The 18,628-nt window shown below is 49.4% G+C and overlaps 1 protein-coding gene across 1 annotated transcript in view; it reads left to right on the forward strand.

Annotated features, from left to right (window-relative positions):
• The window catches only part of ERO1A (endoplasmic reticulum oxidoreductase 1 alpha), a 61,143-nt gene that overhangs the window by 33,333 nt on the left and 9,182 nt on the right, over positions 1–18,628 (forward strand). The window contains 6 exon segments of the mRNA XM_060262569.1: positions 2,866–2,912; positions 6,108–6,119; positions 7,242–7,268; positions 8,968–9,060; positions 11,793–12,039; positions 16,388–16,457. Of these exon segments, the coding sequence (XP_060118552.1) occupies positions 2,866–2,912; positions 6,108–6,119; positions 7,242–7,268; positions 8,968–9,060; positions 11,793–12,039; positions 16,388–16,457 (496 nt within the window).

The raw sequence follows: 18,628 nt of genomic DNA on the forward strand, positions 1-18,628 counted from the left end.
TCCTTCCTTCTTCCCTCCTCCCTTCCTACATCTGATCTTAAGAGCCAGTTTGGTGTAGTGGTTCAGTGCGCTGACTCTTATCTGGGAGAACTGGGTTGGATTCCCCCACTCCTCCACTTGCCCCTGCTGGAATGGCCTTGGGTCAGCCATAGCTCTGGCAGAGGTTGCCCTTGATAAGGGCAGCCTGCTGTAAGAGCTCTCTCAGTCCCACACATCTCACAGGGTGTCTGTTGTGGAATGGGGGGGCGGTAGAGGAGATTGTAAGCTGCTCTGAGACTCTGAGATTCAGAGTACAGGGCGGAATATAAATCTAAATCCAATATCATCTTCTTCTTAATCGCTCAAACATCTGACATTTATCACTGTGGCTTTTCTGTTTAGCAAGTTTGGCCCTCCCTGCTCTATAACCGTGATTGCTCTTCATGGTTGTTTCACTGCACCTTGTGGGCATTTATATCCATGAATCCCACTGAAGATGGTTTCAAACAGCAGCCATGTTGGACTGCACTGAGTAGAAAGGTAGATTCAAGTCAGTAGTACCTGAGAGACACAAAAGTTTTTGGGGGATGTCCTGACCTGGTCTCATCAGATCTTGGAAGCTAAGCAGAGTGACTCTGGCAGCTACTTGGATGGGAGACCTCCAAGGAATACCAGCAGTTGAGGGCAGGGGCAGGCTTATTCAGCCACCTCTCTGAATGCCAAGCCCCAGTGGAGGTCGCCAGAAGTCAGCTATGATTTCCAGACACGCACACGCACAATACTCACACACAAAAAAATATTTTTTTTTAAGTTTTTTTGGGACTGAGCTTTTGTTTGAGAGTCTGACAAGGAAGCGTTGACTCTTGAAAGCTTTTATCCCAGAAATCTTGCTGGTCTCCAAAGTTCTACTGGACTTGAATCTATGACTTTGTTTGCTTGGGGGGGTGGGGGTGGGGCGGGTAGTTTGCTGGAGAAGTTTCTGGAAGCTGCCGAGGCCTCGATCGGCAGGTTGATGAGACAGCCGCCATCTTAGCTTTCCTTTTGTGAGGCGCTCGATCCAGGTTTTTGAAATGTTTATTTATTTGTTTGCTCAATAGCCCGCCTTTCTTGCTGAGGCGCAAGGCGGATTATGAAATATAGAATACAATTTGATCCAACAGTATAAGAGATCCAATAACAGGCCTTCTCCATCCTCTGTGAAGGGGCTCCGTGAAGAACAGACGAGTTCCCCCTCCCTGGAGATCTTCAGGAGGTGCTACAGAGTCTGCCTGTTCACCAGGGCTGGGTGTGTGTGTGTGTGTGTGAGAGAGAGAGTGGCAGGCATATTTAAAGAGGGGAGGGAGGGGAGACTTTGGTGTTGCTGTTTTATTTTTGCTTCCAACGAGAAATGTGTTAAACTCTTATTGTCAGTTGCCTTGAACCACAAAGAAAGGCAAGATTATACATATTTTAATAAATAAATAGAAAAAAGGAGGAGTCAATTAACACCCTTAAGGCCAACGGAGAGCCAGTTTGGTGTAGTGGTTAAGTGTGCGGACTCTTATCTGGGAGAACCGGGTTTGATTCCCCACTCCTCCACTTGCACCTGCTAGCATGGCCTTGGGTCAGCCATAGCTCTGGCAGAGCTTGTCCTTGAAAGGGCAGCTGCTGTGAGCGCTCTCCAGCCCCACCCACCTCACAGGGTGTCTGTTGTGGGGGAGGAAGGGAAAGGAGATTGTAGGCCACTCTGAGACTCTGTCCTTGAAAGGGCACCTGCTGTGAGAGCCCTCTCCAGCTCCACCCACCTCACAGAGTGTCTGTTGTGGGGGAGGAAGGGAAAGGAGATTGTGAGCCGCTCTGAGACTCTGTCCTTGGAAGGGCAGCTGCTGTGAGAGCCCTCTCCAGCCCCACCCACCTCACAGGGTGTCTGTTGTGGGGGAGGAAGGGAAAGGAGATTGTAGGCCGCTCTGAGACTCTGTCCTTGAAAGGGCAGCTGCTGTGAGAGCCCTCTCCAGCTCCACCCACCTCACAGAGTGTCTGTTGTGGGGGAGAAGAGAAAGGAGATTGTGAGCCGCTCTGAGACTCTGTCCTTGGAAGGGCAGCTGCTGTGAGAGCCCTCTCCAGCCCCACCCACCTCACAGGGTGTCTGTTGTGGGGGAGGAAGGGAAAGGAGATTGTAGGCCGCTCTGAGACTCTGTCCTTGGAAGGGCAGCTGCTGTGAGAGCCCTCTCCAGCCCCACCCACCTCACAGGGTGTCTGTTGTGGGGGAGGAAGGGAAAGGAGATTGTAGGCCGCTCTGAGACTCTGTCCTTGAAAGGGCAGCTGCTGGGAGAGCCCTCTCCAGCCCCACCCATCTTACAGGGTGTCTGTTGTGGGGAGGAAGGGAAAGAAGATTGTGAGCCGCTCTGAGACTCTGTCCTTGGAAGGGCAGCTGCTGGGAGAGCCCTCTCCAGCCCCACCCATCTTAGAGGGTGTCTGTTGTGGGGAGGAAGGGAAAGAAGATTGTGAGCCGCTCTGAGACTCTGTCCTTGAAATGGCAGCTGCTGTGAGAGCCCTCTCAGCCCCACCCACCTCACAGGGTGTCTGTTGTGGGGGAGGGAAAGGCGATTGTGAGCCGCTCTGAGACTCTGAGATTCAGAGTGGAGGGCGGGATATATATCCAATCTCATCATCAACAAAGTTTTGTTCAAGCTTTCGTGTGCTCTAAGCACACCATCAGACAACAGGATGGAATGGCAAGCGGTCCTAAATATAGAGAAAATGGGCAGTGAGTTAGTATTCAGGGTCATGGAAAGCTTCCATTCTGAATAAAACTTTGTTGGTCTTAAAGGTGCTCCTCCTTTGTTCTGCTACTTCAGACCAACACAGCTGGATCTTAATGAATAAATGTTTTCCTTTCTCCCCTAGACCCCAGTCTGTAAAAAGGCCTTTGAATCCCTTGGCTTCTGGCAGAGGTAATCTTCCGGCTTGGTATTCTGGGAGCTGCTGGTATTCTCAATGAACAGAAGGCTCTTTGGGGTAGATATTGGGGGTGGGGTTGGAGGGGCAGCTGCTCCACTCTGTGCCCCCAAAATGGGTGGGGTCAGAAATTAAGATTCTTTGGAATGCATTGAATGTGTCTTGGTTTACACAGAACGGTTTGGGCTGCAGTGTTGGTAAAATGAGATTTTTAAAAAGATTTTTGCATTTGGGGCAAAGTGTCAGAAGGATCGGGGAGATGAACATTATGGAAAAGGCTAGATGCGTGTTGAGATTTTTCGGGAGCGCCAGAAAAACACACCTGAGAATGTATCACTGGCTGCTGAAGCCAGGTTGTGTAGAAGCCGAAATTTCTTAATGGAATCAGTAAGGATCTAACAGTAGGAAAGAACGAGTCCGGTAGCGCCTTAAAGGCTAAGAACCTAAGAGAAGCCATGTTGGATCAGGCTAATGGCCATCCAGTCCAACACTCTGTGTCACAGAAGAACATAAGAGAAGCCATGTTGGATCAGGCCAGTGGCCCATCCAGTCCAACACTCTGTGTCACATAAGAACATAAGAGAAGCCATGTTGGATCAGGCCAATGGCCCATCCAGTCCAACACTCTGTGTCACACACAGGCCAATATATGTGTGTGTGTGTATACACACACACACACACACACACACATATATATATATATATATATATACAACACACACACATACTGTGGCTAATAGCCACTGATGGACCTCTGCTCCATATTTTTAATCCAATCCCCCCTTGAAGCTGGCTATGCTTGTAGCTGCCACCACCTTCTGTGGCAGTGAATTCCACATGTTAATCCCCCTTTGGGTGAAGAAGTACTTCCTTTTATCCGTTCTAACCCAACTGCTCAGCAATTTCATCAAATGCCTACGAGTTCTTGTATTGTGAGAAAGAGAGAAAAGGACTTCTTTCTCTACTTTCTCCATCCCATGCATCGTCTTGTCAACCTCGATCATGTCACCCCGCAGTCGACGTTTCTCCAAGCTAAAGAGCCCCAAGCGTTTTAACCTTTCTTCATAAGAAAGTTATTGGTGCAGAGTGTGAGCTTTTGGAGTCGCTGCTCACTTCTTCAGATAACCCTGCCAAAAACTTTGTTAGGAAAATACTGATTGCCACTTTAAGGTCAGTAAGCGATGTTTCCCAAGCCAGTTTGGCCAAGGATCGTGGAGATTTTTGCCGTCTTCTGGGCCTGGAGCAGGGGTCACTGGAAATGTATGTGCGTGGGGAGATCTTTGTGAAGTTCCTGCATTGTGCAGGGGGTTGGACTAGACGACTCTGGAGGGCCCTTCCCACTCTACGATTCTATGATTCTATGACTGTTAGAGTGATTCCTCAGTGGAAGAGGCTTCCTTGGGAGGTGGTAGGCTCTCCTTCCTTGGAGGTTTTGAAACAGAGGCTAGAGGGCCATCTGACAGCAATGAAGATCCTGTGAATTTAGGGGGAGGGGTTTGTGAGTTTAGAGGCGGTTCCTCAGTGGAGCAGGCTTCCTCGGGAGGTGGTGGGCTCTCCTTCCTTGGAGGTTTTTAAACAGAGGCTAAATGGCCATCTGACAGCAATGAAGAACCTGTGAATTAGGGGGAGGGGTTTGTGAGTTTAGAGCGACTCCTCAGTGGAACAGGCTTCCTCCTTGCGAACTGGTGGGCTCTCCTTCGTTGGAGGTTTGAAGAGGCTGGATGGCCATCTGACAGCAATGACGATCCTGTGAATTTAAGGGGAGGTGTTTGTGAGTTAGAGTGGTTCTTCAGTGGAACAGGCTTCCTCCTGGGGAGGTGGTGGGCTCTCCTTCCTTGGAGGGTTTGAAACAGAGGCTAGATGGCCATCTGACAGCAATGAGATCCTGTGAATTAAGGGGGAGGTCTTTGTGAAGTTCCTGCATTGTGCAGGGGGGTTGGACTACGTGACCCTGAGTCCCTTCCACTCTACGATTGTACGGTGCTACTGGGGACTTGTTCTTTTTTTACTGCTACGGACAGACAAACATGGCAGTGATCCATCTTGATCTATCTAGGGGTGTTGAACTCATTTGTTTATGGGGCCAGGACCTGACATAAATGAGACCTTGAGGGGCTGGGTCATGTTGGGTTGGGCTGGGCCATGTGTGTTCCTTTTAAGATTAGGAAGCAGAGATATAAATTTTATAAAGAACACAAACAAAATACATATTTTTAACAAATTTAAAACATGGCTTAAAATGTTAGCACTCATTGATCTTAAAGGTGCTCTCTTTGTATTTCACCCATGGGATCCAGGGAACTGGGCAAAGGAAGCCTCTGGCTCTTTCCTTCCTTCCCCAGGGGACCAGGAGGGGGAGGAGCCTCAGCCAATAGAAGGAAGAGAGGCTTGGCTCAGTAGTTCTGCTGTGCGATTGAGAGAGTCTGGCAAAGCTATTCCTCACCCCGTCCTCCCCAAGGGAGGAGCTTCAGCCAATGGAGAAAATAGAGTCTTGGCAAGCCTTGCAAAGCAAGCTGTTACACAGAAAGAAGCAAGAGTGAGGGAGAGAAGGAAGCAGATGACAGCCAGTTGCTCGGGGGCCTGATAGGAGCCCTCCAAGGGCCTGATTCGGCCCCCGAACTGCACGTTTGACACCCCTGATCTAAGTAAGGATCTAGTTCTCTTGATTGCTAAAAAGAGCTGGAGCATTTGCCTGATGAAATTGCAGAAGCCAGAAAGGGGTATCCATTAGTAGGGCAGAAATGGGCACCAGTGCCCCAAACTGTTCTTTGCCCTCCCCTTGATTTGCGAATTCTAATTACATTACACAAAATAAGACAGGTTTGCATTAACCATGCTGGCTGCGGCACCCAACTTTTGTTTTTCCTTGGAGCAAAACTTGATTTGCTCGGGCAGAGAATTTGTCAGGTGGAAGCTTGGGTCTAGATCAGAGGTAGGGAACGTTGGCTCTCCGGATGGTTTTTTGCCTACAACTCCCTTCAGCCCCAGCCAATATGGCCAATGGCTGGGGCTGATGGGAGTTGTAGGCAAAAAAAAACATCTGGAGAGCCAACGTTCCCTACCCCCGGTCTAGATGAATACTAGAGATGTTTAGGAAATAAATTTCAGAAAGCCGTTGAGTATAAATTGTAGTGACTGGTAACATTCTCTCTCTCTCTCTCTCTCTCTCTTTCAATTTGGCTTGGCTCCAGGAGAAGATGAAGGTGAGTGTATTTTTGATTGGGGCAGCAGAAAAGACCAAGAGTCCAATAGTACCTTAAAGAGTAGTCACATTTGTGGCAGGGGGCAAACTTTTGTGAGTCACTGCTCACTTCTTCAGACGGGGAAGGATCAACCCATGGAGGGGGAGAGCCCTATTCACTGTAATCTCTTTGGGTGGGGGGGAGTGAAGGAGGCACTGCTTTTGGGGACTGCTTCTGGGAGTTCCCTCAACGGAAAGGGCAGCCGTTGCGACTGCGAGAGCCAGTTTGGTGTAGTGGTGAAGTGCGCGGACTCTTATCTGGGAGAACCGGGTTTGATTCCCCACTCCTTGGCAGCTGCTGGAATGGTCTTGGGACAGCCATAGAGGTTGTCCTTGAAAGGGCAGCTGCTGTGAGAGCCCTCTCAGCCCCACCCACTCCTCCACTGGCCACCTGCTGGAATGGCCTTGGGTCAGTCATAGCTCTGGCAGAGGTTGTCCTTGAAAGGGCAGCTGCTGTGAGAGCTCTCTTAGCCCCACCCACCTCACAGGGTGTCTGTTGTGGGGGAGGAAGGGAAAGGAGATTGTGAGTGGCTCTGAGTGTCCTTTAAAGGGCAGCTGCTAGGAGAGCCCTCTGCAGCCCCACCCACCTCACAGGGTGTCTGTTGAGGGGGAAGAAGGGAAAGGAGATTGTAGGCCGCTCTGAGACTCTGTCCTTGGAAGGGCAGCTGCTGGGAGAGCCCTTTCAGCTCCACCCACCTCACAGGGTGTCTGTTGTGAGGGAGGAAGGGAAAGGGGATTGTAGGCCGCTCTGAGACTGTCCTTGAAAGGGCAGCTGCTGGGGGAGCCCTCTGAGTCCCACCCACCACACAGGGTGTCTGTTGTGGGGGAGGAAGGGAAAGGAGATTGTAGGCTGCTCTGAGACTCTGTCCTTGGAAGGGCAGCTGCTGTGAGAGCCCTCTCAGCCCCACCCACCTCACAGATTGTCTGTTGTGGGGGAGGAAGGGAAAGGAGATTGTAAGCCGCTCTGAGTCTCTTGATTCAGAGAGGATGGCGGGGTATAAATCTGCAATTCTTCTTTTTCCTCTAACAGCTGTCATTGTGTCTTGATCTTCATGATTTCTCTTTTTTGTGTGCTTATTTTCAGGGAACATGTTTTACAGCTGGTTGGAAGGTAACCAGGTTTTCTGTGTTATTTTGCTATTGTTGACCGACTGCAGAAAATGTCAACCTCTTGGCTGTCTTACCGGATTGTCTGGAAGTGCCTTGGCTGAAATGGGTGTTTGTGTCCTTAACTTGCCAAGTTTACAGCGCACGCCATTAGTCATGATTGGTACTACCTACCATCTCGTGCCACTCTTTTCTCCCTGGTTTTTTGCTTCTGGAAGAACGGCCAGCCAAGGAGACAGATCAGGCGGAGCAGGGGGTGACCAAACTTGCTTAATGTAAGAGCCACATAGAAGAAACGTCAGACATTTGAGAGCCGCAAGACAGGAAAGAAGGAAGAAAGGGGAGGGGGGAGGGAGAGGTAGAAAGAAAGCAATTCTCCAAGCCGCTGGCTGGCTTGGCTTGGAGAAGTGATTTAAAGAGATAAATGGCTTCTCCAAGCTGTCCTATGCGGAGGTGGGGGTTTCAAGAGCCACACAATATGTGCGAAAGAGCCACATGTGGCTCCTGAGCCGCATTTTGGCCACTCCTGAGGTGTAGAGCATGAGTCCCCAACCTTGTGAACCTGCTGGCGTGTTAGGAATTCTGTCAGAGCATGGTTGGCGCATCCACAAAATGGCTGCCAAAAGAGGTGGAGCCAGCATACAGTGGCAGCCGCAGGAGGCGGAGCTAGCCACATAGCTCCTCTCCGCTCCCACAGTGCAGTTTTTTTGTGCTGCGGTGGCTGCTGGTGCCCAAGAGACATTTTTCAAATCCCCAGTGCTCAGTCAGAAGCTCTCCAGAGCAAAATCGGCATCAGGCCCTAAACACTTGCTGGGCACCACAATAGGCAGAGAGAGATGGATTGTCCAGATCAACATGGAAACCGAGGTGTGACATCCTATCCTGTTTCTATCCAAAGTCTGCCCCAAACCCAGGGGTTTTTTTTGGAGCAGGAATGCACAGGAGTGCAGTTCCTGCTGGCTTGGCATAGGGGGTGTGTGGCCTAATATGCAAATGAGTTCCTGTTTGGCCTTCTCTTCAGAAAAGCCCTATGTGAAACAACGGCGATGTCGGGGTGTGTGGCCTGATATGCAAATGAGTTCCTGCTGGGCTTTTTCCTAACCAAAAAAGCCCTACCCAAACCTCAAACTTGTCTTTCATTGATAGTGGCCAGGGTATGAGGTATGGATGCTGGCGTCCCCTCCTAAGAACCTGCAGAGCAGCGTCCCCTCTGCGTTCCCGTGAGCTAGCTCTCCGCTTTTTTAGCCTCCAACTCACAAATATTTCTTAGCTCAAGGGAAATGGCCCCTGAGCAAACGAATTTATTCAGCAGCTCACAGCTTTAATGCCAGTAGCTAATGTAGCAGAATTTTTGTTCACAAGACTCCACAGCTTAGAGCAGAGGTGTGGAACTCATTTGTCTGTCATAAATGAGACCTCGTTGGGCCAAGCTGAGATGCAGAAGGAAGCAAGAGAGAGGGAGAAGGAAGCAGACAATAGACCGTTGTCCGGGGGCCTGATATGAGCCCTCCAGGGGCCCGATTCGGCCCCCGGGCTGTATGTTTGACACCCCTGGTTTAGAGGAAACATTGCTACAGACCCGTTTTTGTTTTTAACCACAGTACAGCCGTTCCTGGTGTGCCAGACGCAAGCACCCGTGCCAGAATTGCATAGGCTCTTTTATAATTAATAAATAAATTAAAGCCTCTCTCCTCTTCTTGCAGGCCTGTGTGTGGAGAAGCGGGCTTTCTACAAGCTCATCTCTGGCCTCCATGCAAGTATCAATACTCATCTCAGCGCCAGGTACCTTCTTCAAGGTTGTAACTCTTTCTGCTTGGAACGCTGAGTGTACAAATCCTTTTTTGGCGGGAACAGATGGAGGTTCTGGACAGGGAAACCCTGTACCTGCTGAGGGACATTGTGACTGAAAGGAGAGAACGTCGTTGCTACCAGGGTTCCTTGTCCCCATGAAGTTTTTTTTGTCCGTCTAGCCTTAACCTCTAACTGGCAGCGGCTCCCCAAAGCCTCAGGCTGACGTTTTATCTGGACTCTTCCTGGAAGACGCCAGGGATCGAACATGGAACTTTCTGTGCCAACTGTCCCCCAAAATGTTTTGAGCTGGCAATCCCCTTTGGAACGCTGACGCCTTTGCTACAAAATGGCTGCTGCGGGAGGTGGAGCCGGCCACAAAATGGCTGCCGTAGCTTACAACCAGTCACACGGTGAAGATTCACACGTAGCTGTGGTGGCTGTAGTAAAATCAACTCTCTTAAAAATCTGCACAGCCAATCGAATCTCCAGCGTGCAGTCAGAATCCCCGCTGGGCAAGAGCCCTGTCTGGCCCCACCCACTTTCTAAAAACAGTTTGTTAATGCCGTGGCTCCCACGGATACCACGTTGCGGAGCCTCTTCTTTATGCAAAGTAGGATTCCCTGCGCTGTGTCCCTTGCCTGTTAGTATTGGTGTCTTGGTGCCACGTGCTCATTAATGGCAAGCCGCAATTTGAAGTTGACAGGTCTTCGGGCTCTAAACTAGGGGTGGCCTAACTTACTTAGCGTAAGAGCCACACAGAGCAAAGTCAGATGTTTGAGAGCCACAAGGCATGAATGTCTGATGTTTGAGAGCTCCAAGGGAGGAAGGAAGGAATAAAATGAATTTTAACGGGGATAAATGTAAAGTTCTGCATTTAGGTAGGAAAAATCCACTCCATGGTTATAGGACGGGGGAGACTCGTCTTAGCAGTAGTATGTGCAAAAAGGATCTAGGGGTCTTAGTGGACCATACGCTGAACATGAGTCAACAGTGTGATGCGGCGGCTAAAAAGGCAAATGCAGTTTTGGGCTGTATCAACAGAAGTATAGTGTCCAGATCACTTAAAGTGATTGGATCGCTTTACTCTGCTCTGGTAAAAGTATTGTGTTCAGTTTTGGGCACCACATTTTAAGAAGGATACAGACAAGCTGGAACAGGTCCAGAGGAGGGCGACGGAAGATGGTGAGGGGTCTGGAGCCCAGGTCCTATGAGGAAAGGTTGAAGGAGCTGGGGATGTTTAGCCTGGAGAGGAGATGGCTGAGAGGTGATAGGATCACCATCTTCAAGTACTTGAAGGGCTGTCATATAGAGGATGGTGTGGAATTGTTTTCTGTGGCCCCGGAAGGTAGGACCAGAACCAATGGGTTGAAATTAAATCAGAAAAGTTTCAACCTTAGGAAGAACTTCCTGACCGTTAGAGCAGTTCCTCAGTGGAACAGGCTTCCTCGGGAGGTGGTGGGCTCTCCTTCCTTGGAGTTTTTGAAACAGAGGCTAGATGGCCATCTGACAGCAGTGAAGATCCTGTGAATTTAGGGGGAGGTATTTGTGGGTTTCCTGCAGTGTGCAGGGGGTTGGACTAGATGACCCTGGAGGTCCCTTCCAACTCTATGATTCTAGGAAGGAAGGAAGGAAGGAAGGAAGGAAGGAAGGAAGGAAGGAAGGAAGGAAGGAAGGAAGGAAGGAAGGCAAATAGGTGGGGGATGGAGAGGTGGAAAGAAAGCAACTTTAACGTTACATGCATTCTTCAAGCTACCAACTGGCTTGAAGCAATTTAAAGAGAGAAATGCCTTCTCCAAGCTGGCCAGTTGGGCCGTTGGGGCTTTGAGAGCCGCACAATATGTGTGAAAGAGCCACATGTGATTCCTGAGCCGCAATTTGGCCACCCCTGCTCTAAACAGTTTTACTGATCGTTAACTCTTCTGGAGTCCTCAGGTTTAGCAGCAGGGGTTTTTTTGTAGCAGGAGCTCCTTTGCATATTAGGCCACACATCCCTGATGCAGCCAGTCTTCCAAGGGTTTACAGGGTTTTTCGGACAGGGCCTACTGCAAGCTCCAGGAGGATTGGCTACATCAGGGGTGTGTGACCTAATATGCAAAGGAGGTCCTGCTAGAATTCCTTACAGGGCTCTTCGTACAGGGCCTGCTGGAAGCTCCAGGAGGATTGGCTACATCAGTGGGGTGTGGCCTAATATGCAAAGGAGGTCCTGCTAGAATTCCTTACAGGGCTCTTCGTACAGGGCCTACTGGAAACTCCAGGAGGATTGGCTACATCAGTGGAGTGTGGCCTAATATGCAAAGGAGGTCTTGCTAGAATTCCTTACAGGGCTCTTCATACAGGGCCTACTGGAAGCTCCAGGAGGATTGGCTACATCAGGGGGTGTGGCCTCATATGCAAAGGAGGTCCTGCTAGAATTCCTTACAGGGCTCCTCTTCCAGGGCCTACTGGAAGCTCCAGGAGGATTGGCTACATCATTGGGGTGTGGCCTAATATGCAAAGGAGGTCCTGCTAGAATTCCTTACACGGCTCTTAGCACAGGGCCTACTGCAAGCTCCAGGAGGATTGGCTACATTGGGGATGGGTGCGGCCTAATATGCAAAGAAGTTCCTGCTACCAAAAAAAAAAAAAGCCCTGTGTATCAGAATGGACAAGTGTTCCAACCCTTGAATCATTCTAGTTGCCCTTTTCTGCACCTTTTCCCAATGCTATAATACAGTATAACGCCTTTTTCTTTTCCCAGACACTTGGTCGAAGAAGCAGTGGGGTCACAACGTGACCGAGTTCCAGCAGCGGTTCGATGAAGTCCTGACGCAGGGCGAGGGCCCCAGGAGGCTGAAGAACCTCTACTTCATCTATTTGATCGAACTCCGCGCCCTCTCCAAAGTCCTGCCTTTCTTCGAGCGCCCGGATTTCCAGCTGTTCACAGGCGACAAAGACAGAGATAGAGAAGTCAAGAGTCTCTTGTTGGAGATTCTCCATTTAATCAAGTATGCGCCGCGATGGTTGACATCTGGGGGGAGTGTTGGAAGGGGCGGGGAAACGCAATGAGAATGTTAGAGAAGGCCAAAAATCTGAAGCCATCGTCTGCCTAACAGGTTTCGGAATACAGCTTTCCTTGCCGTAAAACTCCCCCCCCCCCCGTAAAATTCTGATTTTCCTTTTTAAAATAAGCATGGGCACTTTCACACATCCAGGATAATGCACTTTCAGTCTAGAAATAGCAGCTCTCCAGCCTAGAAATAGCAGCTCTCCAGCAGCCCTGGCCTCACTCAATGCACAGCAGCCAAGAAGGTCAGAGCGCCGGCTCCGGCTGCAACGCCACTGAGGATGTTCTCCGCAGCCGAGAACGAAACGTCTGGAAGGAAAACTTTCTCCAGTAGAACACGGCACTTGAGCCCGAAAGATTCTACAAACCCTAATGATGTTACCAGAGATCTGGAAGCATGGGGGCACAGTACTACATAGCTCACTTCACAAAGTACTTGTCACCTGCTGGGAACAAGGCAAATTACCACAGGACTTTCGCGATGCAATCATCATCACCCTATACAAGAACAAAGGGGAAAAGTCAGACTGCTCCAACTACCGGGGGATAACCCTGCTCTCCATCGCAGGCAAAATCCTTGCCAGAATACTCCTGAACAGACTGGTGCCCACCATTGCAGAAGAACTCCTCCCAGAGAGCCAGTGCGGCTTCAGAGCTAACAGGAGCACCACCGACATGGTATTTGTTCTCAGGCAGCTCCAAGAGAAATGCAGGGAACAGAACAAGGGTCTGTATGTGACTTTTGTCGACCTTACCAAAGCTTTCGATACCGTTAGCAGGAAAGGCCTGTGGCAAATCTTGGAACGTTTAGGATGTCCCCCAAGGTTCCTCAGCATGATCATCCAGCTACACGAAGACCAGCGAGGTCAAGTCAGACACTGCAACGACCTCTCGGAGCCCTTCCCAATAGGCACAGGTGTAAAGCAAGGCTGCGTTCTCGCGCCAACTCTCTTTACAATCTTCTTTAGCATGATGCTTCAAAGAGCCGCAGTAGATCTAGATGAGGACGATGGTGTCTACATCCGCTATCGCACCGATGGCAGCCTGTTCAACCTGAGGCGACTAAAGGCACACTCCAAGACAATGGAAAAACTCATCCGAGAGCTACTGTTTGCTGATGATGCTGCACTCGTCTCCCACTCGGTATCAGCTCTGCAGCATATGACGTCCTGCTTTGCAGAGGCTGCCAAGCTATTCGGCCTAGAAGTTAGTCTGAAGAAGACAGAAGTTCTCCACCAGCCTGCACCCCAGGAAGATTATCACCCTCCCTGCATCACTGTGGGTGAATCAGTTCTGAAGACAGTCCAGCAGTTCAGCTACCTGGGGTGCATCATCTCCTCAGATGCCAAGATCAACAAGGAGATTGACAACAGGCTGGCAAAGGCAAACCGTGCATTTGGCCGACTGCACAAAAGAGTGTGGAGCAACAAGCATCTGAAAAAAGGCACAAAGATCAATGTTTACAAAGCGGTTGTGATGACAACCCTCATCTATGGCTCCGAATCGTGGATTTTATACCGTCATCACCTGCGACTCCTTGAGCGCTTTCATCAGCGCTGCCTTCGCACCATCCTCAACATCCACTGGAGTGACTTTGTGACCAACACTGAAGTCCTCAAGCGGGCAGAGGTTACCAGCATCGAGGCACTGCTGTTGAAGACGCAGCTGCGCTGGGCAGGGCATATTTCTAGGATGGAAAACCACCGCCTTCCCAAGATTGCCCTGTATGGCGAACTCTCCACCGGCCATCGAAATAGAGGGGCACCAAAGAAGAGGTACAAGGACTCCTTGAAGAAATCCCTTAGCACCTGTCACATCAACCATCACCAGTGGTCTGACCTAGCCTCAGATCGCAAAGCATGGAGGCACACCATCCACCAGGCTGTCTCTTCCTTTGAGAACGCACGCATAGCTGGTCTTGAGGACAAAAGGAGATTGAGGAAGAATCGCACTGCTATAACACCAACCCCAAATCAGACTTTTCCCTGCAGCCACTGTGGCCGGACCTGCCTGTCCCACATTGGTCTTGTCAGCCACCAGCGAGCCTGCAGCAAACGTGGACTATTGCACCCTTCTTAAATCTTCGTTCGCGAAGCCAAGCCGAGAGAGAGAATGATGTTACCAGCCGTGAAAACCTGAAATGTTTGATAACACTTTCAGTCTACTGTTCAGTGTACTTTGCAAATGGATTTTACCAGGCGAAATGGGAAAATCCACTTGCCAGCGATCCCTTAAGCGCATTGGGAGCGGCTTGAAAGTGCAGGGGATTTACAAGATTATGCATGGGATAGAGAAGGCAGAGAAAGAAGTCCTTTTCTCCCTTTCTCACAACGCAAGAACGCACGGATGCTCGATGAAATTGCTAAGCAGTCGGGGTGGAATGGATAAAGGGATGTGCTTCTTCACCCAAAGGGTGATTAACATGTGGAATTCACTGCCACAGGAGGTGGCGGCTATAAGCATGGGCAGCTTCAAGAGGGGATTGGATAAGCATATGGACCAGAGGTCCACCAGTGGCTATTAGCCACAGCGTATTGTTGGAACTCTCTGTCTGGGGCAGAGATGCTCTGTATTCTTGGTGCTTGGGGGGCAAGAGTGGAAGGGCTTCTAGTGTTTTGGCCCCACTCGTGGACCTTCTGAGGGCAGCTGGGTTTTGGCCACTGTGTGACACAAAAGTGTTGGACTTGATCCAACATGGCTTCTCTTGGGTTTTTATGCATGTCTGAAAGGGCCGGACACCACACTGATGGGGAATAGAATACGAGGTTTGTAGGAGAATGAGGGGAATTTGGGATAAAGTCTGAACCACATCTGTTTTTCAATCAGCAGAATTGTATTTCAAAGGTGGAGCTATTACAGAGAACAAGAATTAAGTCTTGTGAGTGATTGTGTCCAATCCCCCTTGAGCTCATCCTGCAGGCAAAAGCTTGTATTACGGGATGTGTGAATTATTTGCTGGAAACCTGTCAACCTGTCTCAGTTGGGATCAGCTACTAACCAGGTTTAATATACTGAAATCCAAGAGAGATTTGTGAAAACAAAGAGCAGCTTACAGTCGGGGTGTGTGTGTGACATAGACACTGGCCTGATCCAACATGGCTTCTCTTATGTTCTTATGTGACACAGAGTGTTGGACTGGATGGGCCATTGGCCTGATCCAACATGGCTTCTCTTATGTTCTTATGTGACACAGAGTGTTGGACTGGATGGGCCATTGGCCTGATCCAACGTGGCTTCTCTTATGTTCTTATGTGACACAGAGTGTTGGACTGGATGGGCCATTGGCCTGATCCAACATGGCTTCTCTTATGTTCTTCTGTGACACAGAGTGTTGGACTGGATGGGCCACTGGCCTGATCCAACATGGCTTCTCTTATGTTCTTATGTGACACAGAGTGTTGGACTGGATGGGCCATTGGCCTGATCCAACATGGCTTCTCTTATGTTCTTATGTGACAGAGTGTTGGACTGGATGGGCCACTGGCCTGATGCAACATGGCTTCTCTTCTGTTCTTATGTGACACAGAGTGTTGGACTGGATGGGCCACTGGCCTGATCCAACATGGCTTCTCTTATGTTCTTCTGTGACACAGAGTGTTGGACTGGATGGGCCACTGGCCTGATCCAACATGGCTTCTCTTATGTTCTTATGTGACAGAGTGTTGGACTGGATGGGCCACTGGCCTGATCCAACATGGCTTCTCTTATGTTCTTATGTGACACAGAGTGTTGGACTGGAGGGGCCATTGGCCTGATACAACATGGCTTCTCTTACGTTCTTATGTGGCACAGAGTGTTGGACTGGAGGGGCCATTGGCCTGATACAACATGGCTTCTCTTATGTTCTTATGTGTGTGTGTGTGTGTGTGTGTATGTGTGAGGGGGTCTCAGGAAAAACTGATAAAGCCAGTCCCGTTACAAGAGAAAAGGAAAAGATACTTACACCTGCTTTTCTCCATGATGGGGACCTAAAGTGACTCACAACGTGGTTCTTCTCTTCTCCATTTTATCTTCACAACAACCCTGTGAGGTAGGTTAGGCCGAGAGAGTGTGACTTGCCCAAGGTCACCCAGTGAGTTGTCACGGCAGAGTAGGGATTTGAACCTGGGTCTCCCAGATCCTAATAATTTATAGTCTTAGTTAAAGCTTCATTGAGTGTCTCCTAGAAATCCGTTGTGAAATCAGATATGAATTAAATTCTTTTAACCGTGTTATTTAAAACTTGAAAATCCTTGTGGTATTTTCATGGGTGGACTCCAGTTTGAAATTATCCTTTCTTTCCCCCTCAGGTCTTTCCCTTTGCACTTCGATGAAAATTCACTGTTTACCGGAAGCCGGAGAGAGGCCGTCAAGTTAAAGGTAAATTTTTCTTCAGAGGCCTTTTTCTGACAAACTGAAAGCATTTTTCTCCATTTGTAGAACAGGCATACCACCTGTCTGGTGTTTTTAGGACAAACGAAATTTTCTTTAGCAATTGGCCAAAGTTTGAAGGATGTTATCAGCGTCCCCAAATGTTCCAGCTGTTCAAGGGTCAAAGCTTGGAAGCATGTTTGTAGTCCGTCTTCTGTGAGGAAAATGGTCAATCTGGCTAGGCTTAAAGCCTCAGGTAGGCCTTACAGAAGGAGGAGCTGTGAGGGGGTAAGCCTGAGGTGTGGAAAGTTGTCCAGGAAAGTAGAAACTGAAATGGCAGAAATCTTCGTGGCAGTGCGGAGGCGCCGGGGTGGTGGTGGTGGTGGTGGTGTTTAAAGTTGGCAGCAGATAAGAAGCAAAAACCCGAAGGAAAGACAAGACGAAGGAATGAGAGACCTCAGGGAAATTTAGAAATCCAAATGTAGGAGAGACCAGAGGGAAATGCAGGAATCCAAAGAGTGAGGCCAGGCTGTTTAATGAAGCAACCTGAGGTGGTTACCTCAGGTATCAAATTTGGAGGGGAGCAACTTCCTTCCCCATGTGTTGCCAGCCATCAGTCCCTATCTATGGCTTTTGCCTGGGACATGGAGGAAATTTTCAATTCTGCTTTTTCCAGACCACTTTAAAAGCTAGTACAGCAATCCGTGTGGGCCAGTTCCCAAGCTAGATTTATTCCTCACAGCCAGATTCCTTCACCACATATAGTTTCCTGTCGCTAGGGCAAGCAAAATGGTGGCCGAGAGGGTGGAATCTGGGGAGAGTTTAGGAAGGCCAAATGCTGCTTGCTGTTCGGTTTCTGAAGAGCAAAAATATCAATACTGTGCACAATAAATACATATAGGGTTGTCCTATAGAGGATGATGTGGAATTGTTTTCTGTGGCCCCGGAAGGTAGGACCAGAACCAGTGGGTTGAAATTAAATCAGAAGAGTTTCCGGCTCAACATTAGGAAGAACTTCCTGACCGTTAGAGCGGTTCCTCAGTGGAACAGGCTTCCTCGGGAGGTGGTGGGCTCTCCTTCCTTGGAGGTTTTTAAACAAAGGCTAGATGGCCATCTGACAGCAATGAAGATTCTGTGAATTTAGGGGGAGGTATCTGTGAGTTTAGAGCGGTTCCTCAGTGGAACAGGCTTCCTCCTTGGGAGGTGGTGGGCTCTCCTTCCTTGGAGGTTTTTAAACAGAGGCTAGAGGGCCATCTGACAGCAATGAAGATTCTGTGAATTTAGGGGGAGGTTTCCTACATTGTGAAGGCGGTTGGACTAGAGAGCCAGTTTGGTGTAGTGGTTAAGTGTGCGGACTCTTATCTGGGAGAACCGGGTTTGATTCCCCACTCCTCCACTTGCACCTGCTAGCATGGCCTTGGGTCAGCCATAGCTCTGGCAGAGGTTGTCCTTGAAAGGGCAGCTGCTGTGAGAGCCCTCTCAGCCCCACCCACCTCACAGGGTGTCTTGTGGGGGAGGAAGGGAAAGGAGATTGTGAGCCGCTCTGAGACTCTGTCCTTGAAAGGGCAGCTGCTGTGAGAGCCCTCTCCAGCCCCACCCACCTCACAGGGTGTCTGTTGTGGGGGAGGAAGGGAAAGGAGATTGTGAGCCGCTCTGAGACTCTGTCCTTGAAAGGGCAGCTGCTGTGAGAGCCCTCTCCAGCCCCACCCACCTCACAGGGTGTCTGTTGTGGGGGAGGAAGGTAAAGGAGATTGTGAGCCACTCTGAGACTCTTCGGAGTGGAGGGTGGGATATAAATCCAATATCTTCTTCTTCTAGATGACCCTAGAGGTCCCTTACAACTCTATGATTCTATGATATATGACAAAAAGTGACAGACTCTGTGTCAAATGTTAGACCATTCTGAGATACCAAATTACGCAGTAAAAAATCTCTTACACAAGGGGTGGTTCCACTACAGACAAGAGCAGTCCTTAACGTCCACGTTCTCCCCCCCCCCCAAAAAAAAAATCTTAACACTTATCCAAATATTCTGTGTGGAAATCCCAACACTCCTGTTAAATGATAAAGACTCCAAAGGAAGCAGAACTTCTGAAGAAGTATTCTACTTTCCTTTGGAGCCTCCATGACACAGAGTCTATACATTTTTGTTATATATTTATTTCTTGTGCACAGTATTG

This window comes from Heteronotia binoei, chromosome 21 (assembly GCF_032191835.1).
Source record: "Heteronotia binoei isolate CCM8104 ecotype False Entrance Well chromosome 21, APGP_CSIRO_Hbin_v1, whole genome shotgun sequence".
NCBI classification, from domain to species: domain Eukaryota; kingdom Metazoa; phylum Chordata; class Lepidosauria; order Squamata; family Gekkonidae; genus Heteronotia; species Heteronotia binoei.